This window comes from Xenopus laevis, chromosome 9_10S, assembly GCF_017654675.1.
Source record: "Xenopus laevis strain J_2021 chromosome 9_10S, Xenopus_laevis_v10.1, whole genome shotgun sequence".
Taxonomy (NCBI): Eukaryota; Metazoa; Chordata; class Amphibia; order Anura; family Pipidae; genus Xenopus; species Xenopus laevis.
Genome location: NC_054388.1, coordinates 90,587,507 through 90,607,357, shown reverse-complemented (window position 1 = coordinate 90,607,357; position 19,851 = coordinate 90,587,507). Strand labels below are relative to the sequence as shown.

The following is a 19,851-nucleotide window of genomic DNA, read 5'->3' as shown; positions in this document are numbered from 1 at the left end:
TAAGTCTACTAGAAAATCATTTAAACATTAAATAAACCCAATATGATTGTTTTGTCTCCAACTAGGATTAATTATCTTATCTTAAATCAAATACAAGGTACTGTTTTATTATTAAAGAGAAAAACATAGTATTACATAGTAGCTACCTTGTATATTCTCTTTATTCCATCCCTATAACCTCACTCTGTTTCCTAGTTACAGGCTCCTTCCAAATACATCTCCAGACAGCCTCACTTTATGGGCACCACATGGTATAATAATGAAATATAGTTCCTATATATCCTCTGCGGCTGTTGCGGAATTATGGAGGGGGTTAAGACAAGACAAATTTACACACACACAAATTGCAGTTCCGAAATAAAAGGTCTATCATATTTTCATATTTTCATATTTTATATTTATAAATTCCATTTTTTTAAGATGTGTGACATATATCTACAGGCAAACATGTATATACAGTATAAACAAATCTACATGTACATATACTCTGGAGCAAATACATTGATTTGCCTTTGTTGCATGAGCTGAAATAGAGAGGAGGGGACGTAGTGTCACAAATGTAGCCTCTATTTGCAAGGTAATGAAGAGAACAGTATCTTCCTGCTCCATACAGAACATACACATGCTCATTTGGCCACTGTGCACAGATCCATTGCAGAAGAAAAAAAAAACTGCTCACTCATCCACGTTGCAGGTTATAAATTGGTCCTGCTAAGGACTGCTCAGCTCTTTTCTCCCCAGAGTAAAGCATGTAGCAAGCAGTGGCAGCAGCGCTGCTCTCTCTCATCATCATTATTATAGCAGTGAGCAGCAGGTGGAGGGAGTTCTGGGATGCAGCAGGGATGCTCTGAAGGACAAAGCCGGCTTGCTGAATGCACATCTCTCTTTAAAAGGCGGCTGGCATATGCCTTTTTCTTTCACTTGAGCATTGAAGAAACCCATTCCTGTGGCACGGGAGAAACCAACAACTCAATGGAGCACAATCACATCTACAACACTTCTCTTCTGTCTCACAAGTACGGCTGTGGCTTGGGATATGTACCTGTTATATACTACAGTATCCTGCTCTGCCTAGGACTGCCAGGTGAGTGTAGGTTTCGGCAAGGACTTTGCCTTTCACCTTGGCACAATGGCATGCCTCTCATATCTTGCAGCATACACAGTGCAGTGTATAGACTTATCTCATTATCCCATTTTATTTTGTAACCCTTGTTTCTTATAAATCATTGTAAAACCCTTGTTCGTTATGATGGATTATAACTGTGTAAGCTACAGAAATAAATAAGGATGATATTCTGGGTCTCTCCGCATACAATGAGTGAATGCCAGGATTCAATATTACGTTGGCACACACATACTATTTTCTGTATTTTGTTTCTAAACTTCTTCAATGCCTGCTATCATTTTCATCTCATGACAAATAAAGGTTCCTACTGGGTAAACGTATCTGCACACGAAGGCATACGGAAAAGTTTTGTACGTGATTACTTTATCTGCAGTGAAAGAGATGGGATGAGTGCTGGGAAATTCCTTTTTAACCCATTAAATGCTGCACAATGTATATGGTTGTGCATTTGATCGCTACGTTCTAATAATGTTTGGATCTATCCATTTTACTATTCATGAAGAGTAGATTATGGATTGATTATGGTGCTCAAGTCGGAAAGCAGTAGCCTCAGTATGTGCTGTACTAATCCAGCACAGAGAAGCGTTCAATTATAAGACTGCATACAAACTTTACCAGCTGCCAGGTCAACACTAGCCACACTGAGGGTGAAATTAAGAGTGTAGTCCAAATGATGTGGCAGTGGTGTAACTCGAGTTTGTGGGGTCCCACAGCAGAGGAGCTTTTAGGGGCCCCAGACGAATAATGTGGGCATTGGGTCCAATTGGTCCAGCATATTAACATCAGCTGTGCAGAGCTGTGAACTTCAAAGCAGGAGAGATCAGGAGAAACACGGTGCACTATGCGGGATGCTGCAAAATGTTCAGACCCAATAGTGACATTGGGAGAAACACAAGTGCACCTGAAGCCACTGACTAGTCGCCACGCATACGCACATAGATCAGATGACATTCGCACATCCAATTTCGCCTGCAGAAAATTGGGGGAATTCCTATTAGACTGGTGAAGGGAAAATGGGGGGAAGGAGGGTGACAGGTATAGCTGTGCCAGTATAATCACTGTTGATATGGCCAATAAGCACTCCATTAATCCAAGACATGCCAAAAAGACCACTGAAAAATGACCAATGAGAACTTCATTAACTTCACACATGCCGGTAAGATCACTGAAAATGACCAATACACACTCTATTAACTACACACATTCCAGTAAGATCAGTGAAAAGATTGAAAGCATTACCTTACACTTGCAGAATACCAGTAGTGAATTTTCTACTTTCCTTGTGCTCCCACAGCTGCTTGGCTCACTTTCTCTCTGACTGCCTGCTCCCTAGGTTGCTAAAAAAAAAAAAGCCAAGATGGCCGTGCGTTCCACAGCGGAATGCACGGACCTTCACCAGCAGCGAAAGAGGCAGGTAGGCACAGTGGGTGGCGAGGCCCTTCAGGACTTTGGGGCCCCCATTGCAAGGTCTGCGGGGGCCTAAATTATGCCACTGTGATCTGGTTTTTAACATGTGATTCTGCCAACCACATCATAACGCTCAAGAAAACTATGGTACACATGCACAACACTTGCTGTAAGCATTTTGCTGTTGCATTACATTAATTTATAATATTTCAAGCACAGCAATTCTGTGCACCATGGAGCTTACAATCTGTATCAGGTGACTGAGGCATTGATGGACACAGCTGAAACAGTAGCTGCAAATGGTATCCAGGCATAACCCAAAAGGGAAACCACTGAACCATTTCGAATAGCTTAATTGCCTTTATCTTTCCTTTGATGCATCCAAGGTGAAACTTCAGAAATGACAATTTAATTAGTTTCCTACAGTGACGTGACAATTTGCATGGTTTCTGAGAGCACTGCTAACTAACGGGGATTGAATATATGTACAGTACATATAAAATGCATACACAGAATATACTGTATATACATGCATAAGCTATACATACATAAACATATAATATATACACATACATAAGCTTTAGAGCAAGGTAGAGTTGAAAACAAAGTTATTCTAAGACAATTTGCATCTGGTCTTTAGTTTTTATTCTTTGTGACTTTTTTAACTTTATATTCTGTTGTACAGTTATGGGATCTGTTATCGTAAACCCGTTATCCAGAAAGCTCTGAATTATGGAAAGGCTGTCTCCTGTAGACTCCATTTTATCCAAATAACCCAAATTTTGAAAAATGATTGCCTTTTTCTCTTTAATAGTAAAATAGTACTTTGTACTTGATTCAAACTAAGATATAATTAATCCTTATTGGAAACTGAGATGCACCAAATCGAGGATTCGGTTCGGTATTCGGCCAGGATTCAGCTTTCTTCAGAAGATTTCAGATTTGGCCAAATCCTTCTGCCTGGCCGAACCGAATCCAAATTCTAATTTGCATATGCTTTCGGATTCGGTTTGTTATTTGGCCTAATCTTTCGCAAAGGATTCTGGGGTTCGGCGGAATTCAAAATAATGGATTCGGTGCATCCCTATTGGAAACACAACCAGCCTAGGGAGTAATTTAATGTTTGGATGATTTTTTAGTAGACTTAAGGTATGAAGATCCAAATTACAGAAAGATTCAGTATCCGGAAAACCCCAGGTCCAGAGCTTTCTGGATAATACATCCCATACCTGTACACCATTTTGGTCTGGGTTTTAAACTAGTTGCTAGCAGCTAGGCCATAGCAACCAGGCATTGGTTTGTTTTTCAGTAATTCCCTAAGCTCAGAAACTGACTGCCATCCAGAGCATGTGCAGTGATTTAGCAGAAAAGAAGGTGGGGAGCTACTGGGGCATCTTTGAAGGCAAAGATCTTCAATGCCAAAGAACTGTGGTTGCCTTGGGCTGGAACATGAGTAACATATCACAGCCTACTTTGTTGTAGTTTTAGTTATACTTTATACATGTTGACTTGTGATGCTGACTTGTGCTTCAGTAACATTTTCAATGATTACAGATGTCATTTACCCTCATTTACAGTCATTGCAGCCAGGGTCAAACTGGGTTGGCGGGACACAGGGAAAAAAACACTATAAGTACAATAGGCTGATGTACTCCTTTAACTTCATGCTCAATTCTCCCACTATTTGCAAATATGTTATAAAGAATGCTTATTTAATGTTTTTAATGTTAATATCGTCTAGATCCTCTAGAGTAATAGTTTGTTGGGTACACAGATTGGTTCATATATTCTACCTGAAAGGAGCCTGATTTTCTTAACTGGCAAGTCTCTACAGTAGACAATGTAGAGATATTTAAAGATGACTGATTTCAGCTTGACAACACAAGTTTGTATTTATATTAATAACCCACTTCATAGTTTGACCTTTATTTCATGGACCAAATATTGGATTACATCTACCAGAATTATGTTTTTTTTAATAAATAAATATTTATTGTAAATTATAGTGTTTGAGCAATGTCACATGAGATGCAAATACCCATGGTATAAGATCACAATATATAGATATATGGAACATATTTCAAATACACAGTTTCTGTAACTGTAAAAGTCAAAAAGATATACCTTCAGAAGGAGAAGTATTCTGAGTTTGCTCTGCTCAAGAAAGAGCTCAGAAGCTTCAGATGTCCTTTCCCACCTCCTTCCTGAGCAGAGCAACATCAGAACACTTTGCTGATTTCCTTCTAAAAGTATATGTCTTTGACTGTACAGTTACAGGAACTGACCAGTATGTGGCACTGTTGTTACAAAATTCATTATAATAGCAGGTAATAAAACCTTAAATAGCTCTTAAATAGAAACAAAATAAATAATTCATGTAAATTGAAAAAAGTGCTTAGAGAAGCACCATGACCAATTCTGAGTAAAACATTTTTTAAAGAGATACGGACATCAGAAATTAAACCTATCATAACATTGTTTTGCATGCTATTTATAATTTGGCCGTAAAAGTATTTGCCAGATGCATTTACATTACATCTTATCCCCTCTGTTCCTCTACGAGGGAGCTGCCATATTTGTGCAGCAGGAGTCTGTTAGCATTAGGAACTCTAACTGACAGGTTGAGATGGGACAGTCAGGTTGGCAAAACAGTCAGGCTTTGGAACTTCAAAGTAACAATTACTTACAAAACTAGAACTATCAGCATGACCATAGGTAACTTTAAGGGTTTTTTTTTTATTAAAGTCCGGAAAAAACACGCAAAATTCGGAAAAATTTTTTATCCCCTGAGGATGCATTGCTCATTGACTTTTACATGATTTTGACAGGTTTTAGCTGGAGTATTTTTGGAATTGAATTGTTAGTAGCTTCATGGTATAAAAAGAATGATTATATAATAATAAATCGTATAAATAATATAATAATACATTTAGATGGTTATTTAATAAATTACGAATGCAAAAATCCTGAAAAATTCGTGAATTTTTTGCATAAAATTGGACTTTTAAAAAAATAACGAATTTTCAGAATTTATTGTACCCCTAGGATGAGAAAAGTCAGAATCAGAAAATCCGGCATCTCAGACCTGTCGAGGTTGCATATAAGTCAATGGGAGAAGTCCCAATAATTTTTTAATGTGCGCTGGGTTTCGTGCAATACCCCGAAGATTTCTGAGTTTTCTGGAAAAAAGCATACAAAATCTGAATTTTCAGGTGAAAAATCATGAAATTAGTATTTTTTCCTGCAAACTACATGTTTGGGAAAATCTAATAAATCTAATAATAAATAAGTGGAAAAACCCTGTGCAGATGTAATCTGAGTTTTTGGCAGAACTACTGTAGTTGAGATAAATTCGGACTTTGATAAATAACCCCCTTAGTGTTTTTTCATTGACGTTGGCTTAACCTTTTGGATACTCTCCAACTTTCTGAAATCAGGATCATGTTGCCAGGTAACATGCAATCCTGCATTAAATAACCTCTAACCTGGAAATGTAAAATATTTGGAATAGATTCTACAATATATAATTGTAAAGCATTAGAAATATATACGTGCCTGACTACAATGAGGTCCTGACAAGTATGTATTTAAACCTGCTCTGTGAAGTCATGCAGCTGACATGTTCTAAAATATATTTCTATAATGACCGTAATCATTTTGAGGATAACCTACAGGTCTGTTTAAGTACATAAGGACTTTGAGGCCAGAAGTGGCTAGAGTTGTTTCATACCTCCAAGGACACCTTGACAGCCTTCCATTTTTAGATGAAAACTGAAAGTGTCATTTGGTACCAGCTGAAGACTTTATACTGGTCAGCATGGTGATAAATATAAATTCCCAAATTTGGAAGGAATATGTCATTAATGGGTGATGTTAATTAATAACACAATATTGCTATTGTCAAATCTTCTATTACAGAAATATAATTGATAGTACAGTAGAAAATGAAACATTTCATTATCAAAGACATATCCTACAATAGCTACATGATCCATTGCCATATTTCTAGGTTGAACTAAAGTAATGATATAAGCTTCTGCTAAACACAAATACAACAATCTGAAGCCTGAACTGTGTGTATAATTTTGAACTAAATCCAAAATAATTTTCATTAAGTTGTGTTCAACTGTCCAGAGTTTTAAAATTAAATGATAACATTGTTTTGCATGCTATTTATAATTTGGCCGTAAAAGTATTTGCCAGATGCATTTACATTACATCTTATCCCCTCTGTTCCTCTACGAGGGAGCTGCCATATTTGTGCAGCAGGAGTCTGTTAGCATTAGGAACTCTAACTGACAGGTTGAGATGGGACAGTCAGGTTGGCAAAACAGTCAGGCTTTGGAACTTCAAAGTAACAATTACTTACAAAACTAGAACTATCAGCATGACCATAGGTAACTTTAAGGGTTTTTTTTTTATTAAAGTCCGGAAAAAACACGCAAAATTCGGACATTTTTTTTATCCCCTGAGGATGCATTGCTCATTGACTTTTACATGATTTTGACAGGTTTTAGCTGGAGTATTTTTGGAATTGAATTGTTAGTAGCTTCATGGTATAAAAAGAATGATTATATAATAATAAATCGTATAAATAATATAATAATACATTTAGGTGGTTATTTAATAAATTCCGAATGCAAAAATCCTGAAAAATTCGTGAATTTTTTGCATAAAATTGGACTTTTAAAAAAATAACGAATTTTCAGAATTTATTGTACCCCTAGGATGAGAAAAGTCAGAATCAGAAAATCCGGCATCTCAGACCTGTCGAGGTTGCATATAAGTCAATGGGAGAAGTCCCAATAATTTTTTAATGTGCGCTGGGTTTCGTGCAATACCCCGAAGATTTCTGAGTTTTCTGGAAAAAAGCATACAAAATCTGAATTTTCAGGTGAAAAATCATGAAATTAGTATTTTTTCCTGCAAACTACATGTTTGGGAAAATCTAATAATAAATAAGTGGAAAAACCCTGTGCAGATGTAATCTGAGTTTTTGGCAGAACTAGTTGAGATAAATTCGGACTTTGATAAATAACCCCCTTAGTGTTTTTTCATTGACGTTGGCTTAACCTTTTGGATACTCTCCAACTTTCTGAAATCAGGATCATGTTGCCAGGTAACATGCAATCCTGCATTAAATAACCTCTAACCTGGAAATGTAAAATATTTGGAATAGATTCTACAATATATAATTGTAAAGCATTAGAAATATATACGTGCCTGGCTACAATGAGGTCCTGACAAGTATGTATTTAAACCTGCTCTGTGAAGGCCCTTGAGTCCTGCAGCTGACATGTTCTAAAATATATTTCTATAATGACCGTAATCATTTTGAGGATAACCTACAGGTCTGTTTAAGTACATAAGGACGTTGAGGCCAGAAGTGGCTAGAGTTGTTTGATACCTCCAAGAACACCTTGACAGCCTTCAATTTTTAGAAGAAAACTGAATGTGTTATTTGGTAACAGCTGAAGACTTTATACTGGTCAGCATGGTGATAAATATAAATTCCCAAATTTGGGAGGAATATGTCATTAATGGGTGATGTTAATAACACAATATTGCTATTGTCAAATCTTCTATTACAGAAATATAATTGATAGTACAGTAGAAAATGAAACATTTCATTATCAAAGACATATCCTACAATAGCTACATGATCCATTGCCATATTTCTAGGTTGAACTAAAGTAATGATATAAGCTTCTGCTAAACACAAATACAACAATCTGAAGCCTGAACTGTGTGTATAATTTTGAACTAAATCCAAAATAATTTTCATTAAGTTGTGTTCAACTGTCCAGAGTTTTAAAATTAAATGCCTATAATCCATATGTCTATTTGACTAAGGCTTTAATTAGTTTCACTAAGGCTTTAGCCAAATTCAGTTTCTCTAAAGAGTGTTAATATAAGGCCAAATCTCAGCTATGGTGCATCCCCACATATTTCATATGCAGTTCAGTGTATATTGGGTTCATATGCTTCCCATAATGTTAATAACACTTTATTACAGGATCAAATACACCAAGGATAAAACAGAATCTCGATATCTTTCTTCGTAATTAAGTTTTCCAATTTGAAATACTCATTAACATAAAGCTAATGAAGCAGGCTTGATCAGAAAGAAACATTGACAGTGGTTTGGAATATTGCAGTGAAACCGTTGGAAAGGGTTTCCAAGGCAATATAGACTGTCAATGTTCAATGTTAATATGTCTGTGCTGTTTAGTGTAATGATGATATTCAGAGTATGGATTCTCATTAAATGGAGACAGATACCGGTTTTAATGAAAAAAAAAAAAGACTTTTGCATTAATCCATAACAGGCATGGGCGCTGTAGCCAAGTAACAGAATCTATAACTCTCTTTCAGCAGGAAGACCAGGTTCTTGTGTGATGAAAATGAAGCTTTGAAAGTCTGTGCTCTGCATTATTTACCATAATTTATTTGTCAAGGTACAACCGAAATTGTAGCTTCTGTGAAGCAGTGGGTACACATCTTTCTATAGGTTTAACATAAAGTAGGTTGTTTTCTTTTTCCTTACTTTTCAATGTTGTGATTTTTTTATGATGTCATTTTGAATCAAAAACACTATACAATATATGTGTATATGATATAACCATATAAACATATATCGTATAGTGTTTTTGATTCAAAATGACATAATTAAAAAAAATAATTGTTGAAAAGAATGAAAAAATCAAATAAATGCAAATACTATGATAACCATCTATGCCAGTGAATGTCAAACTCTTTCAGTCCACCTTTGAGGCCCAGGCACCCCTTAACATTTATTGGTATCATCCATTCAACCATAGGTTCAAGAACATCTAGCACAATAAATAGGTATTTGTTGACCTTCAAGCTTGGTTTTCAGGTATACAGTATCTAGTAAAGCAAATAAGCATTCTCCCTAAATATCCCCAAAACTAGCCCCCAAAACCTTAAGAATAGGAACCCCCCAGCCACTGCCCCATGAGCTGATATTCATGCTTTTCGGCCACATGTGGTGGCCAGATTTTCTTTAATCGGCGGTACATGGTTTGAGGGAAATGTGTATATCTTGGGGAAATGGTTAAGGTTTATTAACCATTGGTTGATAAACTTTGATCAAAAGTTATTTAATTAGAGGGAGATTTAACCAATGTTCGGGGTGAACGGGGGAGGATCAGAGTGATTTTTTGCATGTTTGCAAGACATGCTTTAGATAATTGCATATAAAAACACAATAGTGTATATATTGTTAAATATGGTACTTAAAAGGGTCTTTAAAAAATAAAATGTAATAAAAAACATGTAGCAAATGTAAGAGGTTTCTCTTGAAAATTTGAAGCATAAACACAAAACTTTGAAGACCACATTGACCAGTCTATGACCTTCTAGATTTTGTTGAGTTATGAGAACATCTACAGTGCAGTCAGTTACTTACCCTGCCATTTAGATCATGCAAAGAAAAATGATGATCATTGTCTGTGCGATATAATAATGTAATATAAAGTAAAGCACACAACTTCAATGCACCTTTTAGCAGTACATTTTTCCTCTTCATCAAACAGTAATGAAATTGTTCAATATTTCATGGGGATTTTGACATCATAGCCCATTATCTAGAATCAAATATCTGCTATTTATGAATTCCCTCTAATCCCAAGTGAGAACAACCCAACAAAAAAAACAATAAATTACAGTAATTTATCCATTATGACTAAATGCATCTCTGATCACCATATCTGATATACTTGTAGTCTGCTATTATGGAATTGCCTGGGAATGCACTTCCCCTGAGATTCACTCAATGTCTAATCTGAGGATCTGATTGTGCCACTTGCGGATTCAAGTGCTCAGTATGAAATAGGCTTCCCTCCCTATTAACTGTGTAAAGCACAACAAAAAGAAACAAATATAGAGCATTCTAGTCCTAAAAATGAAGTCAACTCTCTGATCATGAATACTACTTTGCCATTTATACCCTTAATGGGACTGCACTGGACAAATCCATAATGAAAAATGACCTTGGAGTCCTTGTAGATGATAAACTTGGCTGTAGCAAGCAATGCCAGTCAGCAGCATCAAGGGCAAATAAGGTCTTGAGCTGTATTAAAAGGGGCATAGATTCATGGTAGGAGGGGGTCATTCTTCCACTTTATAGAGGACCGGTAAGGCCCCATCTAGAATATGCTGTACAGTTTTGGTCTCCAGGACTCAAAAAGGACATTATTGTATTAGAGAGGATACAGAGAAGGGCAACTAAGCTGGTGAAAGGTATGGGAAATCTTAGCTATGAAGAAAGATTGGCCAAGTTGGGTTTTTCACTCTGGAGAAGAGGCATATTCTCTCTAATGCTTTATTTACCAGTAGGCCTTTCCCGCTGACACAATGTCACCAGTGTCGGACTGGCCCGGCGGGATACCGGGAAAATACCCGGTGGGCCCCGACCCTAGTGGGCCCCCGCCGGGCCAGTCCCCCTCTCCCAAACAGTTTTAAAAAAAAATAAAAAAAAATTCGGCGCATCGCAGTGCCGTTTGCGCATGCGCGCCGAGCGCCGTTTCTGTTTGCGCATGCGCGATGCGGCGCCTGGGTGCCGAGCAGGGATTCCCAGGGGGTCAGAGGGGGGCCCTGGACACCAGTCCCGGTGGGCCCCGGACCCCCCAGTCCGACCCTGAATGTCACCCATTCCAATAAGAACAAAGGAGGTTCCGCATAAATATTCGGTTGGGGTTTTTTACAGTGAGAGCTGTGAAGATGTGGAATCCTCTCCCTGAATCAGTTGTACAGGCTGATACATTAGATTCAAGAAGGGGTTGGATGGCTTTTTAGCAAGTGATGGAATGGAAGATAGCTCATAGTACAAGTTGATCCAGGGACTGGTCCAATTGCCATCTTGGAGTCAGGAAGGAATTTTTTCCCCAAATAATAAAAAATTTCAGAAATTATTTCCCTTTTCTTTGTAATAATAAAACAGTAGCTTGTACTTGATCCCAACTAAGATATAATTAATCTTTGCCAAAGGAAAAACAGTTCTATTGTGTTTATTCAATGTTTACATGATTTTCTAGTAGACTTAACATAAGAAAATGCAAATTACAGAAAAATACTTTATCTGAAAAGCCCCAGGTCCCGAGCATTCTGGATAACAGTCCCATACCTGTATCTAAACACTAACAAATCATCTTATTTTTTTACTTGAGGCCACAGAGCCCATTGCTGGACATTCTTAAATGGTTTCAGTGGAAACAACAGGATTTTTAGCAGGGGAATTATAAAGCCTTGCCTTGCAAAAGGTGATGCTACAGTCCACCCCTAAAATATACATAAGCTATAATATATGTCAAAAAATATATGTCAGACTAAATAAAAGGTTTTATCTAACTATTCTAGTTTATGGTGTAAAGCAATTCAATACAGTGGCTCATGGAGGGCCAAAGACTAGCCTTTTACCTTACAAAAAAAGTCTTCTTCAACAGGTTGTCTTGAATCCTTTTCTATTCAATGAATTGGGCAATACTCCTTATTAGTTCTGTTAATCTTGCATGCAGTCCAGCACAATTTAGATTCCTTAAAAAAGTAATTATAGAGTTTGTATAGGCAACTTCCTTCCATCCAAGCTATAAAGTGGTTATGCAGCAAAAACTTGATGTTGCCTAAAAAATTCTACAAACTTGCATAGCCTTACCTAAGCTAGGAAATATATCCCACTATTTATTTCCCCTTTCTGAAACTATACATGGTGATATAGTATAGCAATAAAGTACAGCAGACAGTATAATAAAGTATAGAAGATTTCCCTGGGGGGGAAGTGTCAGAATATTAACAATAGAATAGCCTTGTACCAAATTACTTTCAGCATATCACATATTTGTGGCACATGCAATATGCTTAAGTGATATGTTACTAGGCCGTTTGCAGACTGTGGTTCTTGTTATCACAATCAAAAGTCGCCTTAGCTGATGTTTTGCAAAGCCTAGGAAAAAAAACAGATTACATCGCATGTGTAAAAGATATTATGTAACTCTTTTTTTTCATATGAATTGGAATAATGCAATTGCTTTTTGATCTGTTTAAGAAAAATGTCCAGAAATTTTGTCATGACTAAATGCATGGTGGCCCCAGTTCCATTTACTAAGTGCTACTCTAAACTAATAGGGAAGCACCAGTCAGCCAATGGTTCAAATGTAGGCCTCTGTGCCAAAACAGAAGCAAAAAAAACCCCAAGCAAAGCAATTTAAACATTTATTTCACCTAACCCAGAACCTTCTACCTTTTTTCTATGACAGCTGAAAATAAAATACTAAGTTTGATCCAGTGACCCTGTTTGCCTTTTTGAGGTTATTTTTCTTGCTTAGGTTATTTTTCTTACTTTCAGCATCACCTAGAAGATACATAAGAATGTAGGCAATGGGTTGAACTTGATGAACCTGGGCTAGAATCACCTTTTATGGTCAATTTATGACTCAGGCCCCTCTGCCGCATAAAAAGTTACAAAAACATTTTCTTTTCAGAAATCTTTCAATACCAAGAATATACAGTATAGTCAGTTATATCTAGGAGAAGACACACAAATCCTTACTATACAACCTTCTAATTGGCCTGCTATGGACCCCCAGGGGGTGAGATCCACACAGACTGGGAACCTTAGATCTTAATTGCATGTTATTGGGATTAATCACAATTAATCATGGTGGTTTATGGATTTACATATATTAATAGGTATGCAGGTGCGTGGTTCAAAAGTTTGTATTTGGAATACTTTGGAGTTTACTTTTGGGGTTTTATCTGTGGTTTGGCCATTGTTTCAGCACACTCAAGTACATAAGGGTTATGTAATAAACTAATAAAAGACATGTTTACTTACTGTATGTGCAAGCCTATAGCAACCAATCACCAGGTAGCATTTACTTGTCACCTCATTAAAGGAACAGTAACACCAAAAAATTGAAAGTGTTTCAAATTAATGGCAATAGTGTACTGCTGCCCTGAACTGGCAGAACTGCTGTGTATGCTTTAGATACACAACTATAATTTACAGTATGCAAACAAACTGCTGTGCAGCCATTCAAGCACAGGATATACAGTCAGGGCCGGATTTCGGGTAGAAGCGCCCCAAAGCCACATGGTTCCAGTGCCATCCTCGTCTGGTGAGCATGCCCCCACCTCCACCTCCGAATGGTCTTAGCGCCAGCTACATGTGCGTGAGCGAGCACACTTTCAAGCACCGGAGCATTGGGTAGCTTTGAGTCCCCTGTGCTCCTTAGGGATGCAGCTGGGCGACTCGTCACTCTCCTGTATACAGTAGATAACAGATAAGTTCAGATAAGTTCTGAGGAATCCGATTGTATACTGCAGAGCTTATCTGTTATCTGCTGTGTATCCTGTGCCTTTTCTCCTTTTTTCAGCTTCAATGGCTGCCTCCATAGCTACACATCAGCTTGTTTATATAAACTATAGTAGAGTTTCTAAAGCAAATACACTGGTTTTAACAGTGCAGCACAACAGTACATTATATTTTCATTATTTTAAAACCTTTTATTTTTGTTGGTGTTACTGTTCATTTAAAAGTAAAGATCCAACTGGTTGCCTTGGGTTACTGTGTCTTTTATTACATGTGAGGGTTAGTTTCTTAGCCTTTCTGTATGCAGCACTTCCCAGTACTGAGGGTCTTTCATACGATTGAATGAGGGAATATTGCGGGACAAGAAACTTTTTAGATAGCTCTTTTTAACCTTTTCGCATATTAAGTAAATGGACATTACTATGTGCAGCCCTTTTCTAGAACAATCAAGGCCAAAAAGATAGAACAGAATGTGTTCAACCACTGAACAAAGTCCAATGCATTATGAATAGTGATGGGCGAATTTCTCCCGATTCGCAGCAAAATTCACGAAAACGGCAAAAAAATCGTGGAAAAATAGTGAAATCTGAAAGTTTCACAAAAAAAATTCTGAAATTCTGAAATTTTCACGAAAAAATTGCGAAAATCAGACATTTTCACAAAAATCGTGAAAATCGGAAGTTGAGAATTTTCGCAGGAGATTCATGAATTTATTCGCTGGCGGCAGAATGCGGAAATCCGCCGCAAATTTGTTGCAGGCGAATTTATTCGTCCATCACTAATTATGAAAAATGTTCATTGTACATTCTTCTGCTTCGATAAATATGTCAGTTTGTTACTGAGCTAAAGGAGTAAAAACAAATTTCTAATACATGGTTACTCAAGATAAATAAAATAAAATAACTGCATTAATATATATTATATAGAAGAGCAAGAAAGGGTGTTGGGCACCGAGAGATTAGGAAGTGATGGTTAATGATGGAAAGATGTGCTGTCAAGAATTGGCACAAAGTGCTGAACCCAGCGGCAGTGGGGGCAGTGTAATGAGCTGTTTGAGTCTCTGTGTAATGTATATAGAGAGCTGCTGTTTATTAGTGTATCATTTTATGATGTAACTATCTGTGATCATAACAGCTCCAATTTTAAAATATGTTATATTTTATTTCATAGAATCTAGATGAAACCACCTTGTAAAGGTCATCTCTTTGTAAATCTGTGCTGCTATCAGGTTTTAGTGCAGGTAGTTACTCTAAGCTCATAATTACTGTTCTCTGTCTGTAGAGAACACACTAATGTGTACTCTTGGGTTGAGATTTCTCACATTTTGAACCAAGTGTGGTAGAGTGACCAAAATGAAGTGGGAAAAGGTGTGCTTCCCCTTTAGGTTCTCCATAGTGGGAGAGGTAAGAAAGGTGGTAATAAACAGAGAATGAGTTCTCTGTTTAAAGACTTTAGTTGCCATATCTTGGAAGCTGTAGTATTCTGGAAGGAACGGGCAAGCCATGAACTCTGATCTAGTAGTCCAGCTCACTTATTGGAGCTCACTTTCCACAGGAAGGCTATTAAATTGTAGTGAGTCTGTTAGGAAGGTCTCTCAGAGCAGGAAACAGCAGGAAGGATACATGGCTGTGTAAAGAACTAGAGGGGCTTGAGGTGCTGCCTACAACTGCAAGGAGCAAGTAACAGGTTTGTCTAAGTGAGACATTGAGGAAAAGAAAGGATGCTGAGCAATCCCCCAAAAGGAAGTATTGTGAGTACAGGGGTAACCCCAATACAACTTATGTTTTCTTACTGGTAGTCCACAAGGGGCCCAGTTTAGTGAGGAAACACATCAAATGTGTCAAGATAGCAGGAGTTATTTTCATGTTTTGTGTTTTGTATGCTGAAATAGTCACTCCTGTGTGTAAATAAACTGCTTTAAAGAGAAGAAAGTGTCTGTTGTGGATCCCGCAAGCTTACTCAAGCTTAAAAAAATTGTTGTGTGTTTGTATTTCAAACAACTATAACAGATATGCACCCATTTGTGGCTGTATAGGTGGGAATATATACACAGTACAGTGACACTGGGAACAAAAAACTCTAGAAGGTGTTCTTGGTCTAAGAATAGCTCAGAGTGGTAGAAGTTTACCAATTCATAATCCTGCACTGGTACCCTTCCTTGTCTTGTGTGTGTGTATGTTGGCCCTTCAGCCCTGTCTCAATACAGGGTATATATGTGTATGATTTTAACAAAATTAAATTGTATTCTCCTATCCAACAATCACGAAATAAAATCTCACAGACACAAATGCAAAACATTATATAATGTACAGTTAATGAACACTAATATGCACGATGATTACAGTTTCCCAAGGGAAATTGCTTATGAGATTCACAGCACTTTTAATTGACTTCCGACAGAATAAATGCTTTGCAATTAATAAAAAAAATGACTTTTTAAAACGTAAAAGCGTTGTATATAAATTTAGCAATCCACATAATGTACAGAGATAATTGTTTGCAGTACACATTGTACAGATTGTATAGATGGTAGCAGTGGTGTGAATAGATGTTACTGAGCCTCACAGCAGATACATTTTAGGGTCACCAAAATATCCAGAGGATATCCTGTTTTATCAATACATGTTGAAATTGCTTGTTAATTAAGGCCATATAGGGCCGCCTATACCTTCCAGGGCCCCCCTGCAGTTGCAGGGTCTGCTTCTTCTGTAGTTGCGTCAGTGGATTGTAGATTGTACAGATAGTAAGGAGCTGACTATGGGATCCATTTACTAAACCGCGGTAAATTTGCCTATATGTTTCTGCATGTTATCGCCAGTTTACTAAACAGTGATGCACTCAGAAGTCAATGTGATCACTTGCAGTTACGAACCAGCTTATGTTAGTGGTAATTTTAGCAAGTTGCGAAATTTCTGGCGACAAATTAAGTTTGCGAATATTTATGCTATAAAATAGTCTTGTTTTATGGCGGTTATTATGGCAATTTTTACTGTGACATTTATGGCCAGACATGCATCTTCAAAACTGATAAACTTTATTGACTGATGATTACACCATCCAACAACATTACCAGAGTTACACCAATAAAATATGTATGCATCATATAAACCCTTCTGCCAATAGAATCATATGAACAAGAAATCATACCAGTCAATCTCTTTGCATCGTATAAATGCACATTTTAATGTAGCCAATCACAATGAAAACGAACCCCCTGCCAATAGGATCATGAAGTTACAGAAATCAAATATATACAGCCAATAGACACCTGTCATTTCACACAAGACTGATTGATTGGTTATAAGTAGCCTCGGCATACAGAGAGTCCTGGGTCCTGAGTTCCCTTGCGAATTTTCTGACGACAAAATAATTTACCGCCACTATATAGATGGCGGTAAAATTTTGCGAATATTCTGGCATTACTTTATCTTTTGCACATTCCGCTGTTTAGTAAACTGGCCATTAAAGTGAATGTAGCATTATATTCAGGGAATGCGATAACCGGCGAACACATCGCAAATTTATATTTACCGCAGGTTAGTAAACTGGCAAAAACATATTCACCTATAAATTTGTCTATATTTTGTGCGCATAATTTTATCGCGCTTTAGTAAACGGACCCCTAAAAGCCATAAGTGAACTTATCCACCCATTTGATTCAATGGGTAGATCAAGCTGACAGCACATGCGAAAGTCATGATGATCATTATGGCTGCAATCACACTGTTTAGCTCTGTTCATACAGTAAATCAGCAGGGAAACATCAGTAAACCAATCAAAAGTTAAGCAGAATTCAAATATCAACAAACACACCACCACCACTACTCTACCACTTTGGTACTGCTTTTACTTTTGGCTGGTGGCCCATGTATTGCCAAAGGTTACTGACAATTGTGGACAGAGGCCATTCAGAGAACATGAAACCAGCAAACGATCAAGAAATAGAAAGTGCTTGAACATTTTCTGCACTATAATAATGTTTGACTTTCCATTTGTATGAATGTGGCAGAATCAGTCTGATCCTTATTAGATTATAAAGGGTCCATTTTTCTATTTTTACACAAACCTAATTATTGCTCTAAAAATGTATGCTTTTAAACATTTCGCTAAAACTCTACCAAGTTGACATTTATTAAGTGCAAAAAACACTAATGCAAAACTTTGGCAAGTAAAAACAGTCAAAGTCCCTTAGAAGTGAATGGGAGCTGTGCTGAGCCTATTGGACCCATTCAGACTTTTAGAGGTTTTCAGTATTTTTGTATCGTACTGTAATTGTCCAAAATACGAAACATTTTTATAGGTTTTAAAGGCTTTTGTATCTTTAAGCACATTAGCGCTTTTTTTTCCATTCATACTTTTTTTATTTGGATCATTTAAGAAATAAATGTAATAAATTCCATGACTTTTTTGGTTTTAAAGAAAATGAATTTATTTCTGGTTTCAAAAACCTCTAAACCCACTCAAATAAAAATGTTGATAAACGAGTCTCCCCGTATTCTTGTTTTGGTCGCATGTTGAATTTAGCCCTGTTTAGTCAATGCCAGTTTAGCTGTCAGATAAAGGAGGGGTTGTGATTTTTTTGGGGGTGGATTTGTGATGTTCTTGGGGGCAGAGCTGTCTTTTCAGGGCTGGCTGGGCAGCCCGAATTCATATCGAATTGATTCGAGTTTGTGGGTTGATCCCATTCACGTGAATTAGAATGCTATTTTAAAAAGAAATTTCGACTGCTTGTATGAGTAGACAGGACTTAGGGGAAGAGAGGGCTTTGAAAATGGATCTGAAATTGGCCAAGGGCTGAACAACCATGGATTTCAAATTTGCCTGCAAGTACATTAGCAGTGTTTTAGTACTGCCCCCAAATAGTGGCAGATTGATGATGCTCAGATTTTCAGAAAATCTTAAAAGACCCTCAAAACTCCTGTTGCCTGTCTATATGTTGTATAAACTGCCCAGAGGGTTTTAGAATTGTTTTACAGAATTAAACACTTGTTGTGACTGTCGACTCAGATGAGTGTGCTTTTTCTATTTTGACAGAATGTAAAACTGCAATACCTTGAAAACAGAATTGCTGTGTAGAGACTTTTTGCCATGTTATTTTTCTAGAGCAAGTAGACAGATACCTAGTATAAACACATGAATCTACCAGCCAACTTCATTTGCCGTATTCAGACATATCTCAGTACATCTTTGCTCATGCTGGCATTCAATATAAAATAGTTGTTGTATCACTCTTGCTTTATCCAACTTGAAGCTCACAGCATCTAGAAACTGATAACTCCACCACAATGAGAAGGCCAAGTTGATGTTATAAAGATTGCTAGCTCCAAGGACAACCCAGAGTTAGATTGGCAATATCATGCAATGTATCGTGCTTTGCTCTAACTTGTTAACCTTTAGTCTGCTTGGGGACTAAACTTATCAATACACACTCATAGGTGATTAAAACAGAGGATATTGCCTTTTCCTGGAAGCAGAAGAAGCAGATTCCATTACTAACCTTATTGCTGCCAGCGGCATTCATTTTAGTTTCAGGGTTTTTCTGTTTTATTTTTGATCAGTTGCCATTAGTTACTAACTCGGACAAAAAGTACAACTTTGCAAGTTCATTTCACTTTGAGTATTTGTGTATATGCCAAGAGGTAAATACATGGGAGTATGGAATAGAATACTGGAGAAGAACAAATCCATATAGTGAAGGATGACCTGAGAGATATTCACAGAGCCATGTATTCATTGCTGAACTGCTTGAGGAGACATTTAGGGGCAGATTTATCAAGGGTCGAATTTCAAGTTCACGGTAGTTTGTAAAAACTCCCATAAACTCCCATGAACTCGAAATTCTAAAAAAAATAACTAATCGAAATTTCTTTTTAAAATCGTATTTTTCTAATTTGGGTGAATGGGATCAGCCCACAAACTCGAATCAAATTCGATATGAGTTTTTTCACCAAAATAATTTTCAGGATGTCCCCCATAGGCTAAAACA

At 37.1% G+C, this 19,851-nt stretch overlaps 1 protein-coding gene across 1 annotated transcript in view; it reads left to right on the top strand.

Annotated features, from left to right (window-relative positions):
- Positions 1-586: 586 nt before the first annotated feature.
- gpr139.S (G protein-coupled receptor 139 S homeolog) overlaps positions 587-19,851 on the top strand; it is a 56,732-nt gene continuing 37,467 nt past the window's right edge. The window contains exon 1 of the mRNA XM_018237780.2: positions 587-1,084. Coding sequence (XP_018093269.1) covers positions 832-1,084 — 253 coding nt within the window. The 5' untranslated portion in view covers positions 587-831. The remainder of the gene's footprint in view (positions 1,085-19,851) is intronic.